The sequence below is a fragment of the Crassostrea angulata genome, chromosome 10 (assembly GCF_025612915.1).
Source record: "Crassostrea angulata isolate pt1a10 chromosome 10, ASM2561291v2, whole genome shotgun sequence".
Classification (NCBI taxonomy): Eukaryota; Metazoa; Mollusca; class Bivalvia; order Ostreida; family Ostreidae; genus Magallana; species Magallana angulata.
The window spans coordinates 46,206,263-46,230,662 of NC_069120.1; the positions used below are offsets into that span (position 1 = coordinate 46,206,263).

At 33.5% G+C, this 24,400-nt stretch overlaps 3 protein-coding genes across 6 annotated transcripts in view; 2 read left to right on the plus strand and 1 right to left on the minus strand.

Moving 5' to 3' along the window:
* Positions 1–13,693, minus strand: part of LOC128166245 (grainyhead-like protein 1 homolog) — a 31,834-nt gene extending 18,141 nt beyond the window's left edge. The window contains exon 1 of one of the 2 annotated variants that reach the window (XM_052831278.1): positions 13,545–13,693. In XM_052831278.1, the coding sequence (XP_052687238.1) occupies positions 13,545–13,579 (35 nt within the window). In that variant the 5' untranslated portion in view covers positions 13,580–13,693. Of the gene's footprint in view, positions 1–850; positions 1,269–13,544 lie in introns of those variants that run through there. The other variant, XM_052831277.1, reaches the window with a different exon arrangement.
* A 3,639-nt stretch (positions 13,694–17,332) lies between these two features.
* LOC128167449 (uncharacterized) lies at positions 17,333–19,406 on the plus strand. 2 transcript variants are annotated; one of them, XM_052833178.1, is made up of 6 exons: positions 17,333–17,413; positions 17,491–17,871; positions 18,169–18,234; positions 18,323–18,394; positions 18,664–18,748; positions 18,996–19,406. In XM_052833178.1, exons 1-6 carry the CDS (start codon positions 17,368–17,370, stop codon positions 19,330–19,332), a joined length of 987 nt encoding a protein of 328 aa, XP_052689138.1. In that variant the 5' UTR covers positions 17,333–17,367; the 3' UTR covers positions 19,333–19,406. The 2 variants fall into 2 exon arrangements, with proteins under 2 accessions (XP_052689138.1, XP_052689136.1); XM_052833176.1 differs by having other exon boundaries at positions 17,334–17,413; positions 18,046–18,234.
* Positions 19,407–20,258: 852 nt separating this feature from the next.
* Positions 20,259–23,940, plus strand: LOC128167161 (uncharacterized). Of its 2 annotated transcripts, XM_052832719.1 has the most exons (6): positions 20,259–20,390; positions 20,498–20,926; positions 21,370–21,545; positions 22,116–22,194; positions 22,455–22,530; positions 22,670–23,940. In XM_052832719.1, the coding sequence occupies exons 1-6, from the start codon at positions 20,333–20,335 to the stop codon at positions 23,082–23,084; spliced, it is 1,233 nt and encodes a 410-aa protein (XP_052688679.1). In that variant the 5' UTR covers positions 20,259–20,332; the 3' UTR covers positions 23,085–23,940. The 2 variants fall into 2 exon arrangements, with proteins under 2 accessions (XP_052688679.1, XP_052688678.1); XM_052832718.1 differs by having other exon boundaries at positions 21,370–22,194.
* The last annotated feature ends 460 nt before the right edge of the window (positions 23,941–24,400 follow it).

A 24,400-nucleotide genomic window follows, 5' to 3' on the forward strand; every position in this document is an offset into this window, starting at 1 on the left:
AACACAATACATTGGAATAGACATTTGGGGACTGATTAAGCTGGCGTGAAGCCCCCTTGCTTGACTGAATCTGTGTCAATTATTTCGTCTATTGAGAAAGATCCCCGACGTATTTGACAATGGTGGGAAAACAATTTTTCAAGGTGTTACAAAACCAGGTATGCAGACCGAATATCCTCGCTATAAATTAGAATTGTTTTCATCGATTGGTTCTGTCACCATTCCTAACGGGCAAAAAAAATCTGGAACCGAAATCGATAATGGCCATCAATCGAAAATAATATCGTCCTATACACTATTTTTTCAATTATTTATTGTTTCCATGGCGTCCACTCTTGGACCCCAACACTGTTAGCGTGTTAACTTGTTACTTATAACCATATCATGCCCATTACGAATGTTGTCATTCAGTTAAACGATTCAGATCTAGATTGGTTTAATTATTCATGCTGACTTAATTACGGTATTAACATAGTATTTGAGTACAGCCCTAGACCTTGGCAGTTTGAGCAACGCATTTCTTTAAAAAAAAAATCCGGTATTTAATTTCAGACATGGAAAATAAAAAGATGCACAAAACGAAGGACATTATATTTTGTAACAATGAACGCCATCGCGTTGTCAAAACAACATCGATTTTTCATCAATGTAGTAAACTTTAATTCTCCTGTGAGCAATACATTTCGTATATCACATCAGAAATAAGAAAAAAACCTTCACTATTTCCAGCAATGTAAAACTTTTACAAACAATATATATGCGCACCTGACCGTTCTACATGCTATATCCAATAACAAGACTGAGGTTTCCAGTATCAACTCTCGGATTATAGTGAGAAGTGAGTACCTACCTCGAGTGATTATTGTTCAGTGTGTCCTGGCCCGAACTAGAATCGCGGCTCATTCTATATTCCAAAATCCTGACAAACTTGTCTTTCAAGTTTCGAGTCTCGCCAGTTTTAAACACACTATATTGAAACTAGTTTCATACAATCGTCCCAATACAACGACGTCGATCAAGTCGGCGTTGTTAATGCGCTTCTGTGAATTGCCCATTCATGTGTACAAGACTGATCGCTTTGGTACGAACGTTAGAATTCATGAACAAAACGGATCGCGCATGCTAAGCACAACTGCCAGAAGCCTTTAACGGGCAGGAAAAATATTCATTGTAGAAAGATTTCTGAGCTAACAAGAAGATGTTTGGACAAAGTCTTTCGTTATGAGAAATGTTCTTCAGTGTCTATGGCCTCTTTACAATTCTTCTGTCGTTTATTCAATGTATTGTGAAGAAATTGTTGAATACACTTACGTCGCCGTGGTTTAAATTTAATGGTTTTGGTTCAATGGTTTATTATAATGGCCCAGTAGTAAGGAACCCAGAGTGTGAGGTCGCGTTCAGGGATAAAAGCCATCAAAAATTCCAGTAAAATAAGAGGGGGAAACACAAATCAATCAACTTTTGTGGGGACCGTTAAAACTTTTTCATGTTGACTTCTTTCTTCTTCTTTTTTAAATTTTATGAGCGGGTATTTCAGAAGCCGTTAAAGCTGTGCCCATTCACCCCATAGGTACTCCCCAAGTGAGAGTGTTTAGTCGCTGGGTGGTGGCCCTTCACCCAATGTTGAATAACCATTGTTGACTCATTCCAAAGACTAATCTTCTTATGGTCTTTTACTCAGAGATTCCGCACAGGATTTCTTAATATATATAATTTTTAAATACAGGAGTAATAAGCGTGATCATAATGCTTATAACCTCGCCCAAATCTAGAGTTAACTTATAAATTATTGAGAACACATGTACTTTTAGAAGTCTATTAGAATATATTAATTTTGTGTGTGTGTGTGTTTTGTAGAAAATGTGTTAATCAAAATAAGTTTAGTTTTTAATTGCCACTTTTCAACAAAATATCCAAAGTTAACCTTCATTTTGTTTGAGCACGCAAGTCACATTTTTTGTAGGAATTGATTTGCCTTTCCGTTTATGACCCTCCAGGCTCCATATATTTTATGAAACAGGTGGGGAAATACGTGGATTATGTTTCGTAAAACGTTCAAAATTGTGACAATGTAAGATATTATAAAAAATATTACAAATCAAGACAAAGATAAATTAAGACTATTATTGACAACAAAATTCAAGAAATGGAGTGGTAATAAGCATGTATATACAGTACGTGTTTTAGAAGTTTCAAGCTAAAAAGCCAAGTGATCAGTTGTATTTAGATATATTTAATTAAGAAGAATTTTTTAATGCAATACTACAAACTTATTCGCGTATTTACTTTTGATTGAAAATCTCTTTTATGGAAAAGGGTAAAAGGGGTGCGTAAACTATTCACCAACTAGACTGGTTGTATGGCTTGAGCAATGAACATTTTGTAAGGTTGTCCATTTACACACACGTACATGTAAGATAAACAGTCAATGACTTGTAAAAACAGGGACTATCAGAATAAGGAGAAATTGATTTTCAAAGATTTTTACGAACATTGTTTGCTTAGGTAAAACACAGTTTAAACACAAGTATGAATCGGCTTTCATCAAACAGTTTGAGGTTATTCTGCAACAAAAAGTACATGGAACCTCAATGCAGACGAGTTACAATTCTAACACACCGATTGCCATCGCCAGTCAAAAACATAATTATCCAGCTTGATCAGTATCAACTACTATTTACATCTGAATTCAGTTATGAAAGAAAAGGTTTTTTTTCTTGTTAAATGGACCGTTTATGTAACGAGGACACAAGACTTGCCACCCATATGCAAAGCAAACAAAACAGAACACCGCAGTATACAAAATATCAATAGTCAGGTTCAGTCAGGAGCAGTTGATGATTGAAATTGACATCGGCCTCAACCTACTTTTAGGTTAAGAGCAATCAGAACAACAAACCCGATCTATATTTAAATATTTCAATGGTTCCTGCGATGGAAGCAAACATTGCAAGAAGTGTCCCCTGACAAACTGTGGAGGGTATGACTGAGTGGGTCGAAGTCCCACGAACCGATCTCTTAGAACCCTCCCTCTCTGTTTACTTACTCCCCAGTAATTACCTCGCTGCCTTTTCTGACTGGTTTGCTCATTTATAACCCTTGACATAAAGTATTTCAAGGTCACAACCTTTGGTTACAGACTTCGCAGTTTTTTTCTTAAGAATTACGTATATTGCTTGTATTAGAAAATAGCACATAAATACATATAAAGCAGGGATTTGCAGTTATCGAATATCATTTTTTTTTAAATTATTGTCATTTATACATCCTGAATAATAATTATCAGTTTTGTAACTGACATATTGGTATGTACTGTGCCACTCGTACTTTCACATAAAGCAATCAAACAAGGAACGTTAAACTTCAAGAGAAATTCTTGATCGTTCAAAGATCGAAACACATGAGGTATAAAAGAATCATAGCTCATTATTGCGGCTTAGATCTGATATCCATATAAGGGTATAAGTAAAGAACAAGGCTAATCAATTAACAGTTCTTACGAAAAGAAAAAAAAGAGAACATTATAACCTCTCTTTCATAATCACTTTGATTATAAAGAAGATTTAGGGGTACTGTCAGAGCAGCTATAGGACGTCGTTGTCCATTATGAAAGCGGGAATTTCTATTAGACTACAATGAACTTCTTGATATGAAGAGCTTTGTATAAAAATATAAAGGACTAAGTTTTAAAGCTACAATATTTGGATCTTTTGTTTACTATAACTTATAGGTTACAGACCAAAATATCATATTAAAAATATCATTAAAAAAAAATCTGATGGTACTGGTTTGTTGACCACCCAGGATTCCTATACTAGTCCTTGTCTATAACTTGTCCGTTTGGTGTTTTTTTGACAGACTCTGAGGAAGCAGTATAGGAGCGCGCACCTGTTCAAGTCCCTCGCTGTCTGTTTTTCTCAGTCTCCTTATTTCCCCTCGCTCCTTTAATCTTGTTCATGCCCCAGAAAATAACACATCTATATGTATTGCCAACTGTTTCTACATTTTCTTAACAAAGCACAGTAAAATGAAAATGGGATTTCAAACGATTGGCAAAATAAACACAGTTTCTCAAGTCAACCGGTATACCTGATAAATTGTCCAAATCTCAAGGCTAAACACAATAAAACTCGACCCAGATGTCGGGTGACAGTGAGCGTTTCACGGACGGGGAAGATGACCATAATACCCAAAATCACTACCGTTAAATCCATTAAATGATACGGTAGCCGTGTTTTTCAAAATCCCATTCTGAAAATAGGTTTGTAAATTTTGAAATGAAATAAAGTCATATAGTTCCTAATTATTCATGTGCAAGTACATGTCAAATGATTGTACATGTATTAAACTTTTCCTGTCTAAAACGTTAAAAATATCTATTCATCACGGCCCGGGCAAGTTATTTAACTGTGTCAGAGATACATTGTACGTCAAGATCAACGTTTGTATATTACAACATTTTTAGATACACGTTTCTCTTAATATGCTTGCAATCAATGTTAAGTTTTCGTCAACAGATATTTGATGCTGTCCGTACGCATATGAAGATTTTAAACATTCCTTCAACTGCCTACAGCGCATTATTTAGCAATGTCCGTAGCAATTTCTTCTGCTTTTGGAAACTTGGCGCTCTTCCTTCACCAAAAATAGTTATATCTTTTGCTTACTTCATATGAATAATCAATCAATATTCAAGAAGAGAGATTTTAAACAGTGAAATGCTTCCTTTCGTAGATCTTACGTGTAATAAGATAGCAACCAATGCAGGGAAAAACTTGATCCATGTATCCATTAGTACTCAGTTGCTTTATCCTTTGCTGGCTTATTCATTAACCTATTTAATACGTAACAACGCATTGCTTGCTGGCCTATATAATTACTAACGGTATTGCGTTTACTTGTGTCTCATTTTATCAAATAAAATATTATACAACATGACTACTTTCATGTTGAATATTTCATTTGATTAAATGAAATATATCGGAAAGGACACTAACTTGTTGATTTTAACTTGTATTTATACAATATATGTATGAAATATGTATTGTATCTACATGAATACTGATGGGCCGTAAAGTCTACAGTGAAAAGAATGAACGACATATATACACACGGATACTTGCTGACCTACAGAGTTGCTTTTTATATACAATGTATGCTGGTCTTTGTTCACTTATTGCTAACTTGATGCCCTTTGTTTTCGGTCCAATTTCAGACAAGTGCAATTTCCAACTTGGAATACTTTGATCCATTTTCGATCACGTATCGCGGTTATGGCGTTTATGAAGTTCTTTCGTGTGAAATTTTATTTTTTTTGGAAATGGAAACTTGCACTTAAAGCAAACAAGTGAACGCCTCACTATTTTGGTTTTCAAACAATTTTTGAATAAAGATTTTTTTTTTAATTCTTTGAAAACAATACAACCTTAAATTGAGAAAAACAAAATTAACATATGCACTCGCAGAGGCCGTAAATGGATGTCATGTTCATTATCTAAAAGCCAATAAAGTCTTCAGGCAGTACCATCTTCCTTTGCATTTTGACTTGATTTTCAAATAAGGGACATTGTATTGAATATTACGATTAATCTAATATACAACGTGAACGTAAACCTTAGGAGGAACATGATAGACATTAAAAGTTCGCCCAAGTACAAGTTGTAAAAGAAGGCCTTGATTTAAAACTAAATATCTCTGTTTTAAAATATGCTAGATTTCATCTAGATAATTAGATGTTTTAAAGGGATCAAAATATCCCCTTTCAAAATAAAGCCTTCACCAATTTAGATTTTTTTTCAAGGACATATATTTATGTACTTATAGATAGTTTGAAACATTCTAACCCTACAAGATGAAATTTAACATTTGAGATCATATTTTGTATTACTCATAAAATTCATCCTTACATAATTACATGTAGCATGCAATTTCTGAGTAAAGACCGATACACGCAACACATCTTGCTTTAGAAGTCACGAAACTCAATTCCTAGTTCCGCCGTGTAATCATTCTCAATAAAGTGCTAACATATCTTGCAAGGCAGACTATATAGCATAAAGGCTATCTTTATTTTCAGTGGTACAAACAAACAGGGGTCTATTTTCAAGTAAAATAATTAGCTGACCTATTTGATCAGCCAATATAAACCATCTATCCATGCTGAATCATCAGGTTACATTTGTTCATATGATGAGCTAAATGCAATTTTTAATACGTACGAATTATACAACTTATGTATATAGTGTGGATATATATCTGTAAAGCCTGCTTCCTTCTGTAAAAGTACTTATTGATGCATGTATTATATATATATATATATATAAAAAAGAATACTAGTATATGATATTGGGTCTTTTTTTCTCGTAAAAGTGTAAATTTTGTGTCAACATTTCACATGAGAGGGCGTTTTTAAGTTTACAGAACTTGTGCCCGATCCTATTATATATAAAATATGTTCAAACCAAACAATAAGAAAGACCATAATTTTAGTGAGGTAATTTACGCATCCGCGTATATAATACCTACGCGTATTGTTTGATTATAGGAAGCGCGCCTAATAACCACTCAAACCGTATCGTTAAGTCTTTCTGAAAACAGAGGTTCGCTGAATCATCCATGTATATTTCCTGACTGAAAAAATCTAACAAATTAATAAAGTGTACGTAGATACGTTTTCCCCGGATTTCACAGGTCTTACTGTAGAGCAAAGAGATATACATAATGATTTTAAATATCTTAAATTTTATCAAAAACCTTCATGCGACATCATTAGTCACTGTCGAACTTTCTTGTTTGATTTTTAAAGATAAAACGCAGAACGACTGAAGGGTTAAGACTTTTTGTGCATGCAATTGATCTTTCTTATAGATTGCTTTTTTCTCCCTTGATTTTTGGGGGGAGGGGTCGTGGGTCATGTTTGCTTTGTTTGTTTGCTGTTCATATTTTACATAACTCTTATAGTTATATATGAACACTTCGCACAATATAAAAATTTCCAGGCACACATAATTATGTTCTTTTCTTAAAAGTGTACATGTATCCGTCTCTAACACATACATCAGAAGAAAAAAAAACAGTAATCAGAGAATCTGAATACTGAATCAAGATTTTAATCAACATCCTGTTTTTACAATGAATAGGGATACTTTGTATAAGGGTTTAATGTGAATCAAATTTGAAAACTGTATAACATACACATATCACAACAAATGAAAGAAATTAGTTTAATATATACAATATTGTGTGATAAGAAATGGAATGAAATGAACTTGCCACAAAAATGATTGTGTGAACTTTATTTGTATACCTGGGTCTAACCGTTTGCTTTTTTACAATGAGAAATTCTGTCTTCCTACAATGCATGTTCACAATAGACGAAATATCACAAGTATATACAATAATTAGAATGCATGGGGAGATTTATCCTGATTTTATTTTCTTCAAATGTCTCACAATTATGTTTCACCGGCAACAAAAATGTAAAGAAAACTGGTCGGGGAGAAAGAAAATCTTCAAAAAAAAAAAACTTCAACCAAAAAAAAAAGAAAAAGAAATAATTCAAAAATGCTAATTTGCAATAATTTACAAAGTCGTCATATTCTCACCATATCACGTAACATGGATACGGCGGGTGAATCTATCTCCATTAATGTCTTGTTCAGTCGACCAAACTGTTGCATTAAATATTAAATAGGATGAAATTATTTCGGTATATAAGACGCAAGATTACATCCACATATAAGACAATGCATTAGTTCTCCTTCAAATCAAATCATGTGGTTAAAATGAAATATCCGTAGATTTTTTTCTACAAAACGTCACATGATATTGGAAAAAAGAGCTAAATAGGTAATTGAGAGATGTAGAACTAGAACTCTGATATCGCATGTCAAAATTTATGAAAATTTATGAAAAGTTTTGCATTGTCAGATGTTTACTTTAAATTGACATTCGATAAAAGATTTAAAAAAGACCTATTTATAATGTACATATGAGCAAGATATGCGATGCTCGGCACACTGCAAATCATGCAGGGTTATGAAAACATGAAGGGTTTCACCTTGAGATCTTTATTTTCAGGTGACACCATGCACTATTTGTTTCGAGCACAACAACTAGACTAATCGCGCATAATTGCATGTCTTGAATTTTATCGGAGACCGTGCTATAAAAATACTTTCTACTTTTAATGTTTTTGTACTTTAGTTTGTGAGATTCTCAAACAAAAATATCTCTTAAAATTACAGTAAAAATCAAATCAAACAATACTGAAATTCGTGCGTCTGACATTGTACAAGTGTCAAACAGGCAATGTATCATAATTTTTGTACATTCCATGACAGTAGCACCACCGTTAATTAGCTATCAACGGAATTACCATATTTCCCTCAAAACATATATATAGTGTTACGTGATGCACATGTATAAATATACAAAAAGAAAAGTCTGATTGGTTCAAGTGTTTGCATGAGGTATTTCAAGTAATTCTGTTTCGTTTATTGCTCCTTTTTATCGAAGAGTTATAGCCCCTTTAGATAAAAAGTTTTAAAAGTATTTTTGCAGTAAATGTTGTACATATTTTTATTTCTTATGACTGACAAAGGGCTGCATTTCTAAGAAAAAGTACCGATTGCTACACCAATTATGTCTCCAACAACGACCTAGATTTAAACAATCCCATAACGCCGCAAAAGGCCAAACATGGCTGAACGAAATAATCACTCGTAACGTGTTTAGAATCTAAACAACGACATGGTTGGCACACGGTCATGAAAGTTATTAAATATGTTTACTTACGTTTACTTAAAATAGGCTCATTCATCTCATTAACTTGATATTTATTCAAATGTATCGCTGTCCATTTAAAAAAAAAACTTTCAGTCAATTAAATTTTAAAAGATACTAAATAGATTTTAAAAGGTATTTCCCCCGATATGCGAAGTTTTCTTTCTTTTGTAGAAACGAATTCAAGCAGCAAAACTTTTCTGTGCGGTTTGTATGGAAATAAAGATACTTTGCATATTTGCATGTACTGCCAAAATGCAAGAATTGCTATTGATTGATTGTCTGTTGGTAATTATCTTACAGAAACTTCTCAATAGACCAGTGCTTGTATTGAGACTTTCTTTTGGCCCCAATATACTTTATGATCAATGGCAAAAAGACACATCAAATCGATTTTTGAATTAAAAAAAAATAATTATAGAACAGACATCTGTTTCAAAAGCAACAGATACAACAAAAATTTCTTTAAAAAAAGTGTGATTAATATTTTTTTTTTTTGGAAATTTGACTTCATGCTATGTATTAAAATGATATCATAGCTAATCATTCTTGTTAAACAGCGACTTTTTCCAATTCTATAATGAATTGAAATATCTTATATGAAATACATGTTGTTCAAAATGATTGTTCACAAGTTTTAAACTTGAATAGTCCAATTATTGATGCACACATCAATAAGACAATCAATATATAGAAGCGTGGATATTTGATAGTTTGGAAAAGATACAACATTTAAAGTATTGAAATCAATAAATGGACCGGATCAACATATGTTCGAACCCATCGCGATTATCATTAAGTTAACATTTTCTCAAGATTCCTTGAATGTTCACAGAAGAACAGACAGTAATTGAGAGTTTGTCATTCAGCTAATCTGTATCACACATAAGAGACACATTTGTAAAAAAAAAAAAAAAAAAAAAAAAAAAAAATTTGGATAAGCTAGCCGTGTGGGCGTAGTAATCCATATATATATCCGAGTCATTATAGAGGATAGTTAACACTCGAGTCAAGAATGTCTTTGTGTCGCGGCAGAAGTCTGTAGGCGGGTCTCCAGTAGCGAGGGGAAGCATACTAAGAATCGGAGGGGTCGAAATGACTGATAGCCATCGGGTCACTGACAGACAGTAGCTTCTTATATACTTATTGATATACCTATAGAACAGGGTATTTTGACATCCTTAAAAACTAATGTATTTTTAACGACGTTGGATTGAATTGAAGTCTATCATTTTTCAAGATTAAGTAATTCTATTTTAAATGAAACTATCTCTTTTTATTATACCGGTAGGGGGTATAGATAAACTTGTTTATAAGAGGAACATTTTGCGTAAATCTACATGTATTGTGTTTATACTGAATTGAAGGACACAGTTAAAAAAGATAGAATTTTTCTATGACGTTTCTAGCTATCTTATTGTATATGTGCTATCGTGCACATTCTTCAAGAGAATATATTAAAAATAAATCTTTGAAAGCTGTAGCAATTATAAATTAAGTTAAATAAACACAATAAATAACATTGAATTAAAAAAAAACTCACTTCAAATGAAAGAAAAACCAGTGCATTTGCAATTTTTGATAATAATTGTCAGTAGGTTGAGAGTTATTACATAAACAATATATTATGAGCGATATCATTGTATCAGGTCAAAAGTAATAAAACCACTTTATCATGCGAAGTCTTGGCAACTGTTGCCGCTCTCTTTGACTTCCAGACTTTTTGCAAACAAGTTCGGGTCAGCTCGTGTAGCTTCCCGTCAAGTGTCAAACTCCCGTGTTATGTATGGTCTGACTTTGGTGCATAAGTATCTCGAGGTTTTCTCCTTTACGTGTTTATTTTGAACACATTTTTAGATTTATTGTTATTTTGTTATTTTTTTTCAGGTGCCTATTAATTAAGATGGGTGTCGTCCCGTGGCCTTCAACCTATTGTAGAGCGTGCCAGACCAGGAAAAGCACTGACTGCACCTCAAGAACTAGTTCCTGGCGAGGACCAAGCCAAAGATTCACATCAGTAAGAAAACAAGATTATGCTATTTAGCGCCCATCATGATGCAAATTTAAATCTTTCGGTGACAGTTTCTAATAAGGTTACTTTCACTGTTTCACTTTAAACTTTGCATCGTTTTTGCGTCGATTAACAACAAAAGGTTCGCCATTAGTAGGCCAAAACACCAAGCGTCTGGTTCTATGGTTCTATATACGTGGTTCTCTGACCATCCCCTGATTTTGACCCACACTTTTGTATATATGGACATTATTTTTATTTTCATTGGAACTTATTTTCATGATAACCACCGCAACTGCTTTAATCATTACTTATTGTTTATTTGTATTTGTATATAAAATATATACTCAGTAATAATTCTTAAAATGATGACAAATACGTTTTAATTGCTAATGTTTGAAACTTTGATGTAAGTCATATTTTATGCAAGTATTTATTTAAAATGCATAATCATGTGTTCAATACAATTATTTGTGTGAAGTAAAGAGATTTGTTTCTCTCCTTTTGGGTAACTATTTCATGTCGCCTCTTGTCTCAAAATTCTGCATCACGTATTAATTCTATTTGTATATATATATCAGATAAACCATATGAATAAGATTGTTAAATAAAAATTACATATTGACAGAGTTTAGTAAGGGACTATATTTTGTGGCGTAAGGTTTTCAAGAAGAAAATGAACAATTTTTATAACCGAATAGTTTTAGAGTATCGTTATTTTAGCTCCCTAATTTTCAGCGCAGAACAAACTTCCAGATAGTTTGTGTATTATGATATATTCATGTTGGTCTAAAAACATATCTGAACAATATTTTGATATTTCTATCGATATAATTTGGCATATTTAGCTTATATCCCATAGAAGTCAAGAAAAAGATTAACTCCAATTTTTGCAAAAAATTAGTTTATTTCATGTCATATCTCAATTTTTTTTTTATATGACCCCTACTTTTTAACTTTTGTATGAGACGTTTTATGTATATCTATTTGTTAGAAAGGTTTGGAAAGATGGCATTACTAGTACTTGTTTTATTTGCGTTATAACTTGATTACTCCAAAATGTTGTAATAATCATAACATCTGCTGTTGAGTTCATTATGCACTGGCATTTGAAGCCATCAGTAAAGCAAGTTTTTTTTTAAACTTTGACATAGATATTTCTTTTATAGTCACTACATGTGTTCAACTTCATACTGTATTGAAATCATAATAAAATAATTGTTCGAACTATCAATATTTTATATTATCTTTAATGCTAGTAATTCATACAAATCGCAATACAGACAGAAGATATTAATTTTTTTATGCATTACATAAATTTTTAAAAAGGTTTGAAAACATTAACAGACACACTTGGAAATGTAACTATTAATTAGGATGTGGTTACAATCATATATTCCTTTATTGTTGTAAGAAATATTGTATACTACATGTGTATAAAAACAGATTGTTCTGTTGGATGTTGGTATTGGTACAGAAACATTAATTTGGGAACATCGGTGTTTAAAGATAGATATAATTATTGTCGAAAACTGACATAACAATATTTCAATTAGAACTGTTTCCTAGTATTTTGATAAAGTAAATTTCTCTCTTTTTTTTCTAAGGATGTTTTAAAATCACCATATCACCCAGATATCAAGCTATCACAGAATACAAAAATGTTTTGTCTACTGTATTTATATAAACATATTTTTAAATGGACCAATTCTAGCAACTTACAAAAAATAATTTGTTATGTTTCTTTCGTATAATGCTTGTAGTCATGTAAAGGCTATGACTGTTTTGGCATTATTTTTATTTTTAACTTTTTATTACATCATGGTAAAATAAGTGTTGGACTCGGTGTTTCCTAGTCGCAAAACCAATGAGAAATACTGAATTTTTATCAACAATGAAATCAAACAGTTTAAAAATCTTTAGAATACACCAAATAAAGATTAATGAAATAGAAATCAATGATTGTGAGAGAAGAAGTTTTTTAGTTTTATTTTTGGACAACCAATTGAAATCTCCACTTGAACTATTTGAAGATACATGTAACTTTTTTACAACTGTTCGTATGATTCAAACTTTACTTCGGATTTTAAATACTCTAATAAGCAAGTGGTAATTGATGCAAGTAAACAAGGGTGATTTAAAATCATATACACATTTAGAGAAAGATAGATTTCTTTATTGAGAAAAAAAGTTTGGGCACTGTTAATCAATTAAGGAAGCTTTATATGAAATGCAAATCGAACGCAACATGAAGAAAAGGTGTTGTCTATAAAATACAGGAACATTAACTCAATTATTTATGATTATCTTCATTGAAAAATATACAAATAAAGCATGTAGGAAATGGTGCTATCTAGATAAAATATTGATCATTGGAATAATAAAGACCTGTGTCTATATATCATATTACATGCATAGAAGATAGTTTCGTAGCATTTTCTGAGAAACATGTATAGTTTTTAGACCGTACAATTTCTTAGTACAATACACCCTTTGTTATTTGATTTGCATGTTACACCTAAAATATTACAAGAACTCTTGCATTTGCATCAATAATTTCCACCCTAAACCGAGAAGGTATCTGCTTGTGATCGGTCGTAATATTTAAAAACATTTCGATACTATCGCTTTTGACAGTTATTTACAGTCTTGCACACATGGTATTTTATTTTCTGCACGATGCAGCCCATTTAAACTCCATGCATATTAAAATCTATGAAAAACACAAGAAATATTTAATTGTTCTCACCTTAATATAATATCGGTGATGTCCTCCCAGAACATGGCTTGGACTGCTGGCCCCTGAACATTGGAGGTATACTGAAGGCATTCAAGTTTTTCTTACAGCTTTTGGGAACACCCACACACAAACAAACTGCTTTAGTTACGTAAAAGAACCCATCGCTTAGCCACCATATTTAAAACACTAACGCAGGTTGCATTTTATGCATATTGAAATGACTCACACTTAGTTATGTCTCTTTTGATTTCCAATTAAAGAAATAATTAATTCTGATTAGATAAAGTGCAATTTGAGACAAACAAAAATCAAGAAAAAGTTATTTTTAAACCACAGAACGATTTTTCTTGAACAGGTGCACGCAAATGCTGAATAAAAAACATCTAGTCGAATCTCATTTTTGTTGAGGGTTTTGGATTAATGCAGCTTTCTTCAAAAATTGAATAGGAAGGTGCTTCAATGATTGTTACCCGTGAAAAAAACCCACAAATAGAAATGAATGGCCCCGAAAGGTCCGATTCAATATCAGTTCGTGTTCTTTGAGTTTCGACTACCTCTCCCTTTGCTCGGCCAACCCCTATTGAAAGATGACGTCTTTATACTGGAACCGTTCTAGAAAAAGGTTGTACTAAGCCAAACATTATTATGCCTGTAGAAGTGCATATGATATTTAAACCCAGTCCACAGACCTGGAATAAAAAAAATGTTGTTCAAATCTCTTGTACGCATTCTTCATCACGCTTGATTTTAGAAAGAAGAATTTTCAAAAACTGACGAGATGGATGGTGCTCAATAGAATTTGTATACCATGTTGACAAAGATTGTTGACTAAATGGAATTTGTGTGCATAGTCCTCGCTCTAAAGAGTTCATTGGAGGAGATCACTTAGACATGTTCACCTAGAATTAACCCGGGTCATCTCTAGGCATGCGGACTTCATCAGTAGGATCATTTAAATGGGATCCGTTAATTTGTTCCTTTTCCGAATCTTGCAAAAATCCTTGAACTTTAAAAACCAATTACAGTTTCCAGCAACATTTTTATATTGTAAATTATACCCCTGCCCTGATTATACGCCTTACACGTTTATTTGCCAAAAAATGATATATAAGTAAACTGATTTGAAAAAATTGGAAAAAACACTTAATATGAATTATGCATGAAAAGACAGTAGGTTAAATGTGACCAATATCTTTTTTACTGCATGGTGTTTTGAATTCAATATCTGTTATTGACCTATAACTGCGCGTTAGATTAATGGAGGTCTTTAGTGTGCCGATCTTTTTTTTTTTTTTACAAGGATCTGCGATTTACAATCTGGTACATGCAACGCAAGGTAATCTGGAATAAAATATACAACAATACTTATGAATAGAGTCTTGGGATACACGAATCAGTATCTAGTTCAGCGCAACCATATTTGTTCAGTATGTGTAATTGTTTTAACAGTATTGATGTTGGGGGACCCATGTTGCTTCTTGCCAACAACTTGTTTTTATGGTCAAATCTTGGTGGGTATTCCAGACAAATTTTGATACATTAAGTGTTGTGTTTTAAATAATTTTACAACTTATTATTGATTCTATTTTCAAGGTTAAGTGCTTTTAAAAAAGCAGTGATAGGAATTTGAGGAGATTTTGTTTTAAAAAAAAGTCAAATTCTGAGAGATTTAGGGATCTGGCTGTTTCAATTATTGATTGCATCACGGATTTATATATTGTAAGTATTAGTATTTTTTATCAAAATGTAACTACCTCTGCGTTTCTGTCTCTGGTAGTACTTTATTTACCGACCGTTGGAATCGGTTCTGCTTCAAACCATTTATATTAAAATAATTATTAGTCTTTGACAGTACATGGATATACCAATGTCATACTGTAAATTATGAATTTACATATTGAGTGTAAATGCAAAATTTACGATATGACTTTTATATTAGTATTTCACAAAATTCCCCAAAAGGATTGACCTAGGATACATCAGATTGACGATTTGAAGATGACATTTCCTTTCAGTTGTTTAGTGTCTGTTTAATGTTAGAACCATTTTTACAAGTTTGGACGTAGCTATCTATTTCTTTCATCAAAACAAGTTAAAATTGACGCGGTATCAAGTGAAATATGCACCAATTGCGTAGTTTTAGCTCAAAAGCCAGACAAATCTTGTTGATTTCAAAGAGCCATGGCTGAGTGGCCAGCAATGAAATAGACAGACCTATGTCATATTGCTGTTTGACACAACTACCCAAAGTCCAAGGTCTTGTTAAAATGGTTGGTGTTTCGTTTAAAGTGCAGACAAAAAATCGAATCCTATCTACGGCCTTGAAGTATATATTAAGATCAAAATATATCTACATATTTTTGTTTATCTTTTTGATATGTATTACTCAATGTATTACTCATATGTAGCGCAGGGTCTCTAAAACAAGTTTATTTTATTCTTTTGTTAAACATTATGTATTTTAGTTTAAATTTTGATTTTCTCAAAACGAATTAAAATCAGTTCGTTGTAAACTGATGTATGATAAGACTCTTTAAAGATATTTTGATTTCTTAATATGCTAATTATCAGAGATTTAAAAACATCTGAAATCTTATGTGGGTTTGTATCATTGTTAAAAATTTTAATTTTCAGCGCACTTTAGTTGAGATAAATGTGTGAAAACTTTCAATAATGACATAAATATAGAGTTTTAATATCCTTATTGCCAAAACGAGCGACGTATATCCGCCTACTGTTAGTATAATGATGGAGGGTTTCTAAAGATAACACCTGACTCAAATAACTTTCACAACCCACACAGCATACATGCCTGTCGGAGTGTATCTACATTTAAAGAGTTGAACTAACATAATTATCATATATTTAAAATTATGAATATTCTTATATCTAAAAACTATTTTTGTATTTTTAGGGGGTCTCGTTTAGATCATGATAGTGTTTCCATCTCTGCACATGCCTCGTATTAAATCGTAATTAAATGACACAGCTTAACATTGTTTAGGATAGACTTCATTGTATTTGTTTACTTTAACATTATTTACCTCCTTTTCAATATGTGTATCTTCCGGTATATACAGTATTTTTATTTGTATAACTTTATAAATAATTTAGTTTACGTTTTTAAAATTTGCTCAATGCACCTATATTCTTTACTCTTTCAATTTGCATCACATGATGTACATATGTACGCGAAAATAGCGCGAAAAAAAATCGAAACGGATATAGATTTTTCTGTACAGATTAAATAGAGCTCTGTCGATATCATTATTTTAGAAAAGTGTTCATCGGAGTCATAATATATTTCCATTTGTATATACTATGTAGTTTGGAGAGTGCCTGTAATGATTTGCGAATTCTGATAAATTGTAAGTTCGTTGACGTTACATTTATAGACAAAAATATACTTTTTCAAAGACCGCGCGCTAATACATCTACTCGTAAGTTGCTTGTTACTTTGTGTAAAAATAACACGATTGTTTATTTCCGACTCGCCTTTGAGACTTTTTATTTTCATAACAGCACATTTATCTAGCAAAAGATAACTCATTTATAAGATCTTGCACACCGATATTGACAGTCGGAAGCAAATATGTTTTGGTAGTAAAAGAAATGAAACTATATTGCCCTGAACGACAACTAAGAACAAAGAAAGCAAGAGGAGAAAATCAAGAAAGGAAGACAGATAAAGGAAGAAAAAGACAGATAAACAAGAAGAAACCATATGGTACAATTAATGCTGAGGTGTAATGCGCTCGTCTGGGTGAAAAATTTCAACTGATTAGAATTACACCTGCACGGTTATTGGGGAGAACTATAAACCGATGATCAAATGATCATGACACTGTGCCGTATTCTTACAATAATAATAATTCCATGTAAGTGATTAGTATCTCTTGCTGTGAATTTTGTTAATAATATTAATGTATATTATAATTGGGTAATTTTTTTTCAGTACAATGTTTTATATTTGGATCGCCAACTTTGCAAAGACTGGTTTTCAGTGCAGACGATATAAAGGGATGGAGGTTTTTGTCCAACACACAAGGAAACGAGAAGTCTTTTATCTATATAATGAACACGACAGATATTTGTTTTGGAGCAATATGTTCTCAAGAATGCAACCTCACCATTGTCTCGCACGATGAGCCATCTTCACCACAAAATGGAACAATTGAATGCCGGAACCAGTTGCAGCAATGTAGGATGTCCGGAACCAACCAGGTTTCGTTCAGTGTACGCGGATCTTGCTCCAGTAGTTCGGATTTCGTGAGGTTGGCCGTCATAGACAACAGGGCTGGGGTTTGTGGCGAAGACCGGCCCCTCTGTTTTAATGGTAAGTGTTTTGTTATTTGTTTCTTTAGTTGGTTTTTGGCATTGTACATACGAGTTAAAATTGGAAAAACCACAACATAAATTGCACTGTCAATGAATGAAGACGAGTGCTGTTGAGTGAAAATGCAATAACAAACAGACAACCGCTATTCATTTGCATCATTTATAATTTCAGACGTTCATGTTAATCCAAATAATTCTGGACAAGAAACTACAAATTTGTATAATAATACGAGATTCGCTTCTACTACATCATTACACTCCAAAGAACATGTAAATAATACTTATATGACGTCAGATTTTGGTACTACTACATCGTCTATATTAATCAACGCCTCCAACAGAACAGATCTTGCAGAAAACGGTACGGGTTACCCTCTTACAATTACAATTTTTTTCTTAACTCGAATAGATAAAAATTCTTAAATACACTTCATGAATGTTTCTTTCAGCAACATGGTCCTGTTGCAATACGGACAAGACCCCGCAACCTCTGTCATTACATACAAAGAGAAAACCCATCAGTAAGATGACTATACAATTACACATTTTTCCATAAAAAATGTCAATTTTATGAAAAACATTCAATATTGTGCAAATGAAGACAAGTAAGAAATGAATGTTCACGTTTCATCTTTGATTCTTATTTACATATTCAATGAAAGTCTGATAAGCACATGGGGATTTTGAAGAAGAAAACCAATTACAAAATCTTTTTTGTAAACAAAGTATGAACAGTTGTTGAATTGACTTAATGGACGTTGACCTTATCATGTCTTTGTTCACCTTACAGGTAGGCGAGATATGGACATAGCACTGGGCGTGACTGTATCTCTGTCTGTGCTGGTGGTATCCGTCATGTTATTTCTGATCGGCAGGTGCGTGCTTCTCCCTCACTGACCAGCTGGACATCTACTGGTGGTCAGGGATAAAGATCACAAGCATTAAGAATTTGACTAGATACCTCATACATTGTTGTCGTCCGGGTCGAGAAATTATCACATCACTTGATATAACTTAAGATATTGTGGTTTAACGGAACAAAGCACACAGAATTAAATGAATGAATTAATAAATAATTTATTCAGAACTTGATTAATTAATACTTTTTTCCCTTCATCAAAGGCTGTTATACAGGACAAGGCACGTGGTCAAAGTGGAAACCTCCATCGGATCCTTTGACATTGTGAACCCCAGTGACGGGGTGTTTGACGACCCGAGTAGATTTCTGAGCGAAACTTACATTCACATTCGGAAGGTTTCGGAATCTAACACCGATGAAACGCCCGCGCCTTCTCCCACAGGTCAGCCCCAGGAGTCCTGTTTTGATGCAATGACGTCAAGGAATCCCCGGACACACTATGGTCGGTTTTCTACCTTTACTGGGCGCTCATCTGAAGGATTTCCTCACAAGTGTTCAGCCAAAACCGATGGGAGGTTCCAGAGCACGCATCCGAGATGAGCGAAAACTGACACTCTCGTACCATGACATATGATGAATAATGCCAATAATATTAATCATCAGAATAAAACTGTTTAAAATGTATATATTTTGGTTTTTATTTTTATCAAAGATATCTCATATATCATTTTTTTCTAAAATATATTTCACACATTACATATATTATATCTTGGATTGTTTTATCAGATAATATATTAAGGAACAAGATTTAAAATAAAAGAAATGCTTTCTTCCTTCACTTAAAATACTAAAATATATATAAAAAAGATTTTTCATAAATAACTGAAGTATAAACTACATTGAATCAGTAAAATTCAAATAAAAGAACAAAGGACAGTCTATTTTGACATGACATGATTCTAGCAGTTGTATTGGATTTTTCCTCAGTCTCGGGATATAAACTTTTTTTGCGCAAAAACTAAGTTAGTGAGTTGAGAAGTTTACAAAATTTTAACGTTTGAATAAAGATCTCTCTTTAAATCTAAGACCCACCCCCGCAAGCAATCATCATCGATGTCATTGAGTTCGTATAACGTTAACTACTGCACTTTCGCGCTATATTCTTCAGAACCATTGATTGTATTCTTAAACCTTTAGATTGGATTGCTCCCATAATTCAAAATATCTTTAAAAGTTCAGTTCCAAAAATACATGTTCAATGAAACAACCGTTAAGTTTTTCATTGAACAAGGCATAATGCGATTCAATTGCTCTGATTGTGTAATCTTTACCGGGTGGACTTGAATCTTTAAACATGGTTGCTAACAAACGCAGATCAACGTTGTTTCTTAACATTGCTCTAATGAAATGACATGAAAATTCACAAAATTATATCTTTTACACATGAAAAGTTCCATATTTAAGATTAATTCTCGTTATTCCATTATACTGACCACGATATCTTATTTGTGTGTATGCAGGTGCCCGACTTGATATGAACCGACCAGATGTGACGTCATAATCTATTCTGTCAGCTTAGAAGAATCATAATGGATAAACAATGGCGTGTTCGGTGATGCTTTGTTTGAGCTTTTTATTTTTCAGTTTTATTTCAAAAGGTATTGTAATCGAACAGATTTTTCAAATTTTTCACAAATTAAAACTAAAAGACAAGACTTATTTTTGGATTTATCAACTTTCATTTTTTTTTTTCATCTTTATACAGCTTATGGATCTAACGGTTGTCCGAAGAGTAAAAGTCTCGTCATTAGAGGTTCTTCCCAAATCGTTACTTGGGAGACAACTTGGACCGATTACCAAAGCAAGGTCTGTAAATGGCGCCTCAACTTCCAAACGCCGGAAGTTGTTAATTTCAGTCTTCGACTGCAGAAACTTGCAATAAGTAGTCACGATGCGTTCGTGTACAGTGGCCTGGGAATTGTTCGGAAGAGGTTCGAGGATAAAGTTCAAGTTCGTGTCTGTGGGAACGGAAACCAAACCGAATTGCATATGTCTGCGATAGGAAAAGAGTTGCAGTTCATGGGAGCAGCCCTGTGCTTTGTGATTCCGCACGGGGACTACAACTTTGGACAGGACATTTTTACTACACATTTCATAAATATGACGATTAGTCTCAGAAAACAGCACTACGTTGGTTAGTTTATTTTTTAAAAACTATATAATACAGTTACTTGAATTGTAATTTGAAACTGTAGCGCTGGTGAAAATCTGATTACTTAAAACTCCATTAAATGATTACATACTAAATCAAATCACAACAAACCACAATCCTTCAGTTAACATTGATAGATTTTAACAATTACATGTACAGAAACTTATTTAGGATAACTATAAATATTAGACACGTGTATGTGATTAGTTTTAATAGTTTCCTATTTTTTAAAATTATTTTTTTTTTTTGCACATTTACACATTTTCTTTTCAATAGAATTACCTTTTTCTAATTATTTCAACAGTACGTCATAAACTAATTTTGTGGTTTGGTTTAAAGGCGTGTTATATTTCAGCAAAACCAAACCTTATGATTTAGCACAAATCAGGCGGTGTATCAGTTTTCTCACATTTCTCACATTTCAGATAGAACGGCTTCGACTACCGGATCTTCCAGGAAAGTTTCTAACCGCAGCCCGCCCATCACCCCCACTAGCACCAGTCACAAAACTCGTCCATCCGTGATCAAGGTCGCCTCTCTCGCCGTCTCCACTCCAAGGTTTTCTTCTTCATCCCACGCTGGCAGCGACGTCACACACCCCGTACGATTTACTTCCGTTCTTAGTCAAACATTGCCACCCTTAACTGTCTTGTCCAAACAAACGTCAGTGAAGGCTCCATCATTTAATCAGAAATCTACCATTCTTCTTCTGTCATCTCATCACTTCACAGACAACTCACAGTTAATATCCTCTCAGCCATATTCAAAATCTGTTCTTTCAAATCGCCAATCAACGACGAATCCACCTTCATCTCAGTTGTCCACAATGTATTCACTTCTGAATCATCAATCCAAAACATATTTAACATTCACTCAAAAATCTACCCCTTCAAACCACAACTCAGCAAATTTATCATCTAATAAACCCGGTCAAAGCACACAATTGACAACACAATCATCAACTGATCATCTGACCACATCACTACCTCCTAAACTATCCACTCTCCAAAATAATATTCCATTATCTTATCAGCACCCCAATCGAGCCACGTTTCCTGGTCAAGGGATAATTTCCACAAATATTTCCACTTATTTTTCTTACACTCGTGGTGGGTCTTCGACTCCACATAATACGGTTTCCATAACAGCACCTTTGGCCTTGACCTTGCAGAATATAGAAACAGCATTTGTAACCAGAAGCACGGTACCGGGCCATTCCGTCGATGTTTCTACCAGTGAACCAACATCAGGTGAGACCAAACATTATCGCGATTGGTAAATTTGTTGTTGCACGTCCCGGCAAGACTCTTTTTCTCGTTTATGAGATGTAACCAGATACATGTAAATACACAAATGCCACTGAGCACCGAGTTCTTTGCCAATAGTACCATGCTGTTTCGCCTACCTTAACCGTTGTTTTTTAAAACGTCTTATTAGAAAAAGAATACCAGCTATGATTTATGACAAAAAATCACATGAAACACTGATATTCAATGACGTTATATTACAGAGAAGAACACCGAGGAGTATCTGATAGCGGGGATTGTCTCGGGAGTTGTCCTGATTTTAATGATGACGATAATCTTGTAAGCATACAACAATGGACCAATAGTTTTTTTGAAAATATTTTTTGACATTCATAATTTCAGTGTCATACGTTGACATTTTGTTGTCCAACTATCTGTCAAAAGAAGTTTTTAAAAATAATTTTGAATAATATTGCAGTGTGGTGTACAAGTTCAAGGTCACGGTTAGTGACGGAGAAAGCAGCCTGTATAGTACAGACTACAGCCAACCGCTGCCGTGGAGGAAAAACTGGGTCATAACCAAATCATTCAGCGAAATAGAGGCTGAAAGAGCAAAGCCAGACATACAGCTCAAACCGAGCTTACCCTACCGACCCTCTTTGAAGCAGCACCCCGTTGTTTCTCGGCAGAGTACCGCGTCTACCAGTATTGATGAAGACAATGATGGCGTCTATGACAATATTGTTGCCGTTTCAACCCACGAGATTTTCCCCGCAATGGAGGCGCCAAATTTTAAACGACCCGATAGATATTCTGACGGTAGTGAGTTCTGGGACTTTGAAAACCTCAGTAATAACTTAAAGATGCAGCAATTACACACAAATAAGGAATAAAAAGGGAAACGGGGGGGGGGGGGGTCCTTGGAAATTTGTTTCTATTTCATATTTCTTTATTCATATATACATGTATGTAGAAATGTTAAACCCCCAAAAAGTCTGCAAATTTTGATGGGCCAATATACATTGATATAGTGCACGTCACATCTACAGTGTTCAAACGTTCAGAAAAATTATTTTTCTAAAACTATATCTTTCCTTCTGCAGTCTTAGAATAATAATCTACAGAAAAATAAAAAATACACTTCTCTAATTCAAATGAAAAAGGTTGCAATAGGTTAAGAGAAATACATGCATTCCCTCGTTTTACCCGTGTGTGTATGGGGGGGGGGCTTTTTTTTTCTTTTTGTGATGAATTGTGTATTTTAAATTTTTGAATATTTCTTTTGCAATATTCGCAACCGACAAAAAGCCGTAACAACAGCAATAATTAACATTGAAAATGATTATTTTGAGTAAACGTTAGATTTTAACACCTTTCACACTAAAATCTGTATGCATGTATCTGACTTAGCATCTACTAAGGGGAGACATCTTTCAGGGAAAAAAAGCCACCTGTTTATCGACAACTGTTCTAGTTACAAAATCAAGTTGAAAATTCATTCTCTAGTGATTGAATGTAGAAAGTGTCATTGTCTATATTGATATATTATGGTATAATTTCACTATGTAAGATTTAAAGTTAGAAAATTAAAGATAGAAGTCTATCTGCATCACTAGATGACTAATCTCTGACTGTTCGCATAATACCTTATTCCGAACCCTAGTATCCAACGTAAACACAAACGTTAATAACCTCTTATCAAATCTGTTTTGTTTGGTTTTGCACATAAAGCCTTGTTCATTGATGAAACATTTTGTTGTATCGTTCTCTTATTGTTTGTTACATTGTGTATTATTATACTTTCATGTTAAATACTGAAATCTGATTGGTTTAGACGCAGTTGATAATCCGTTCTATTACCCTCTGCGTTAGCAACACACTTAGCAACGGGTAACACAACGAATTGTTACATGTGCGTAAATTATGCGCGTACGGTTCGCCGTAGATTTCACGTCATTTTGATATAAAAGCAGTAAAAATATTTTCTAAAATTAAGAGATTCAGTATAATAAAATAAATATTGCCTGTTTGGGAGGATAACAGTTGAAATTGACACCCCTCGAAAACCATTGTCAACCTCCGCTTCGCGTCGGTTGACAATGGTTTCCTCGGGGTGTCGATTTCAACTGTTACCCTCCCAAACAGGCACTATTTATATATTAACACATACAAGTGGTAGGCTCGTAGAAGAAGTCTTAATACAGTTTGA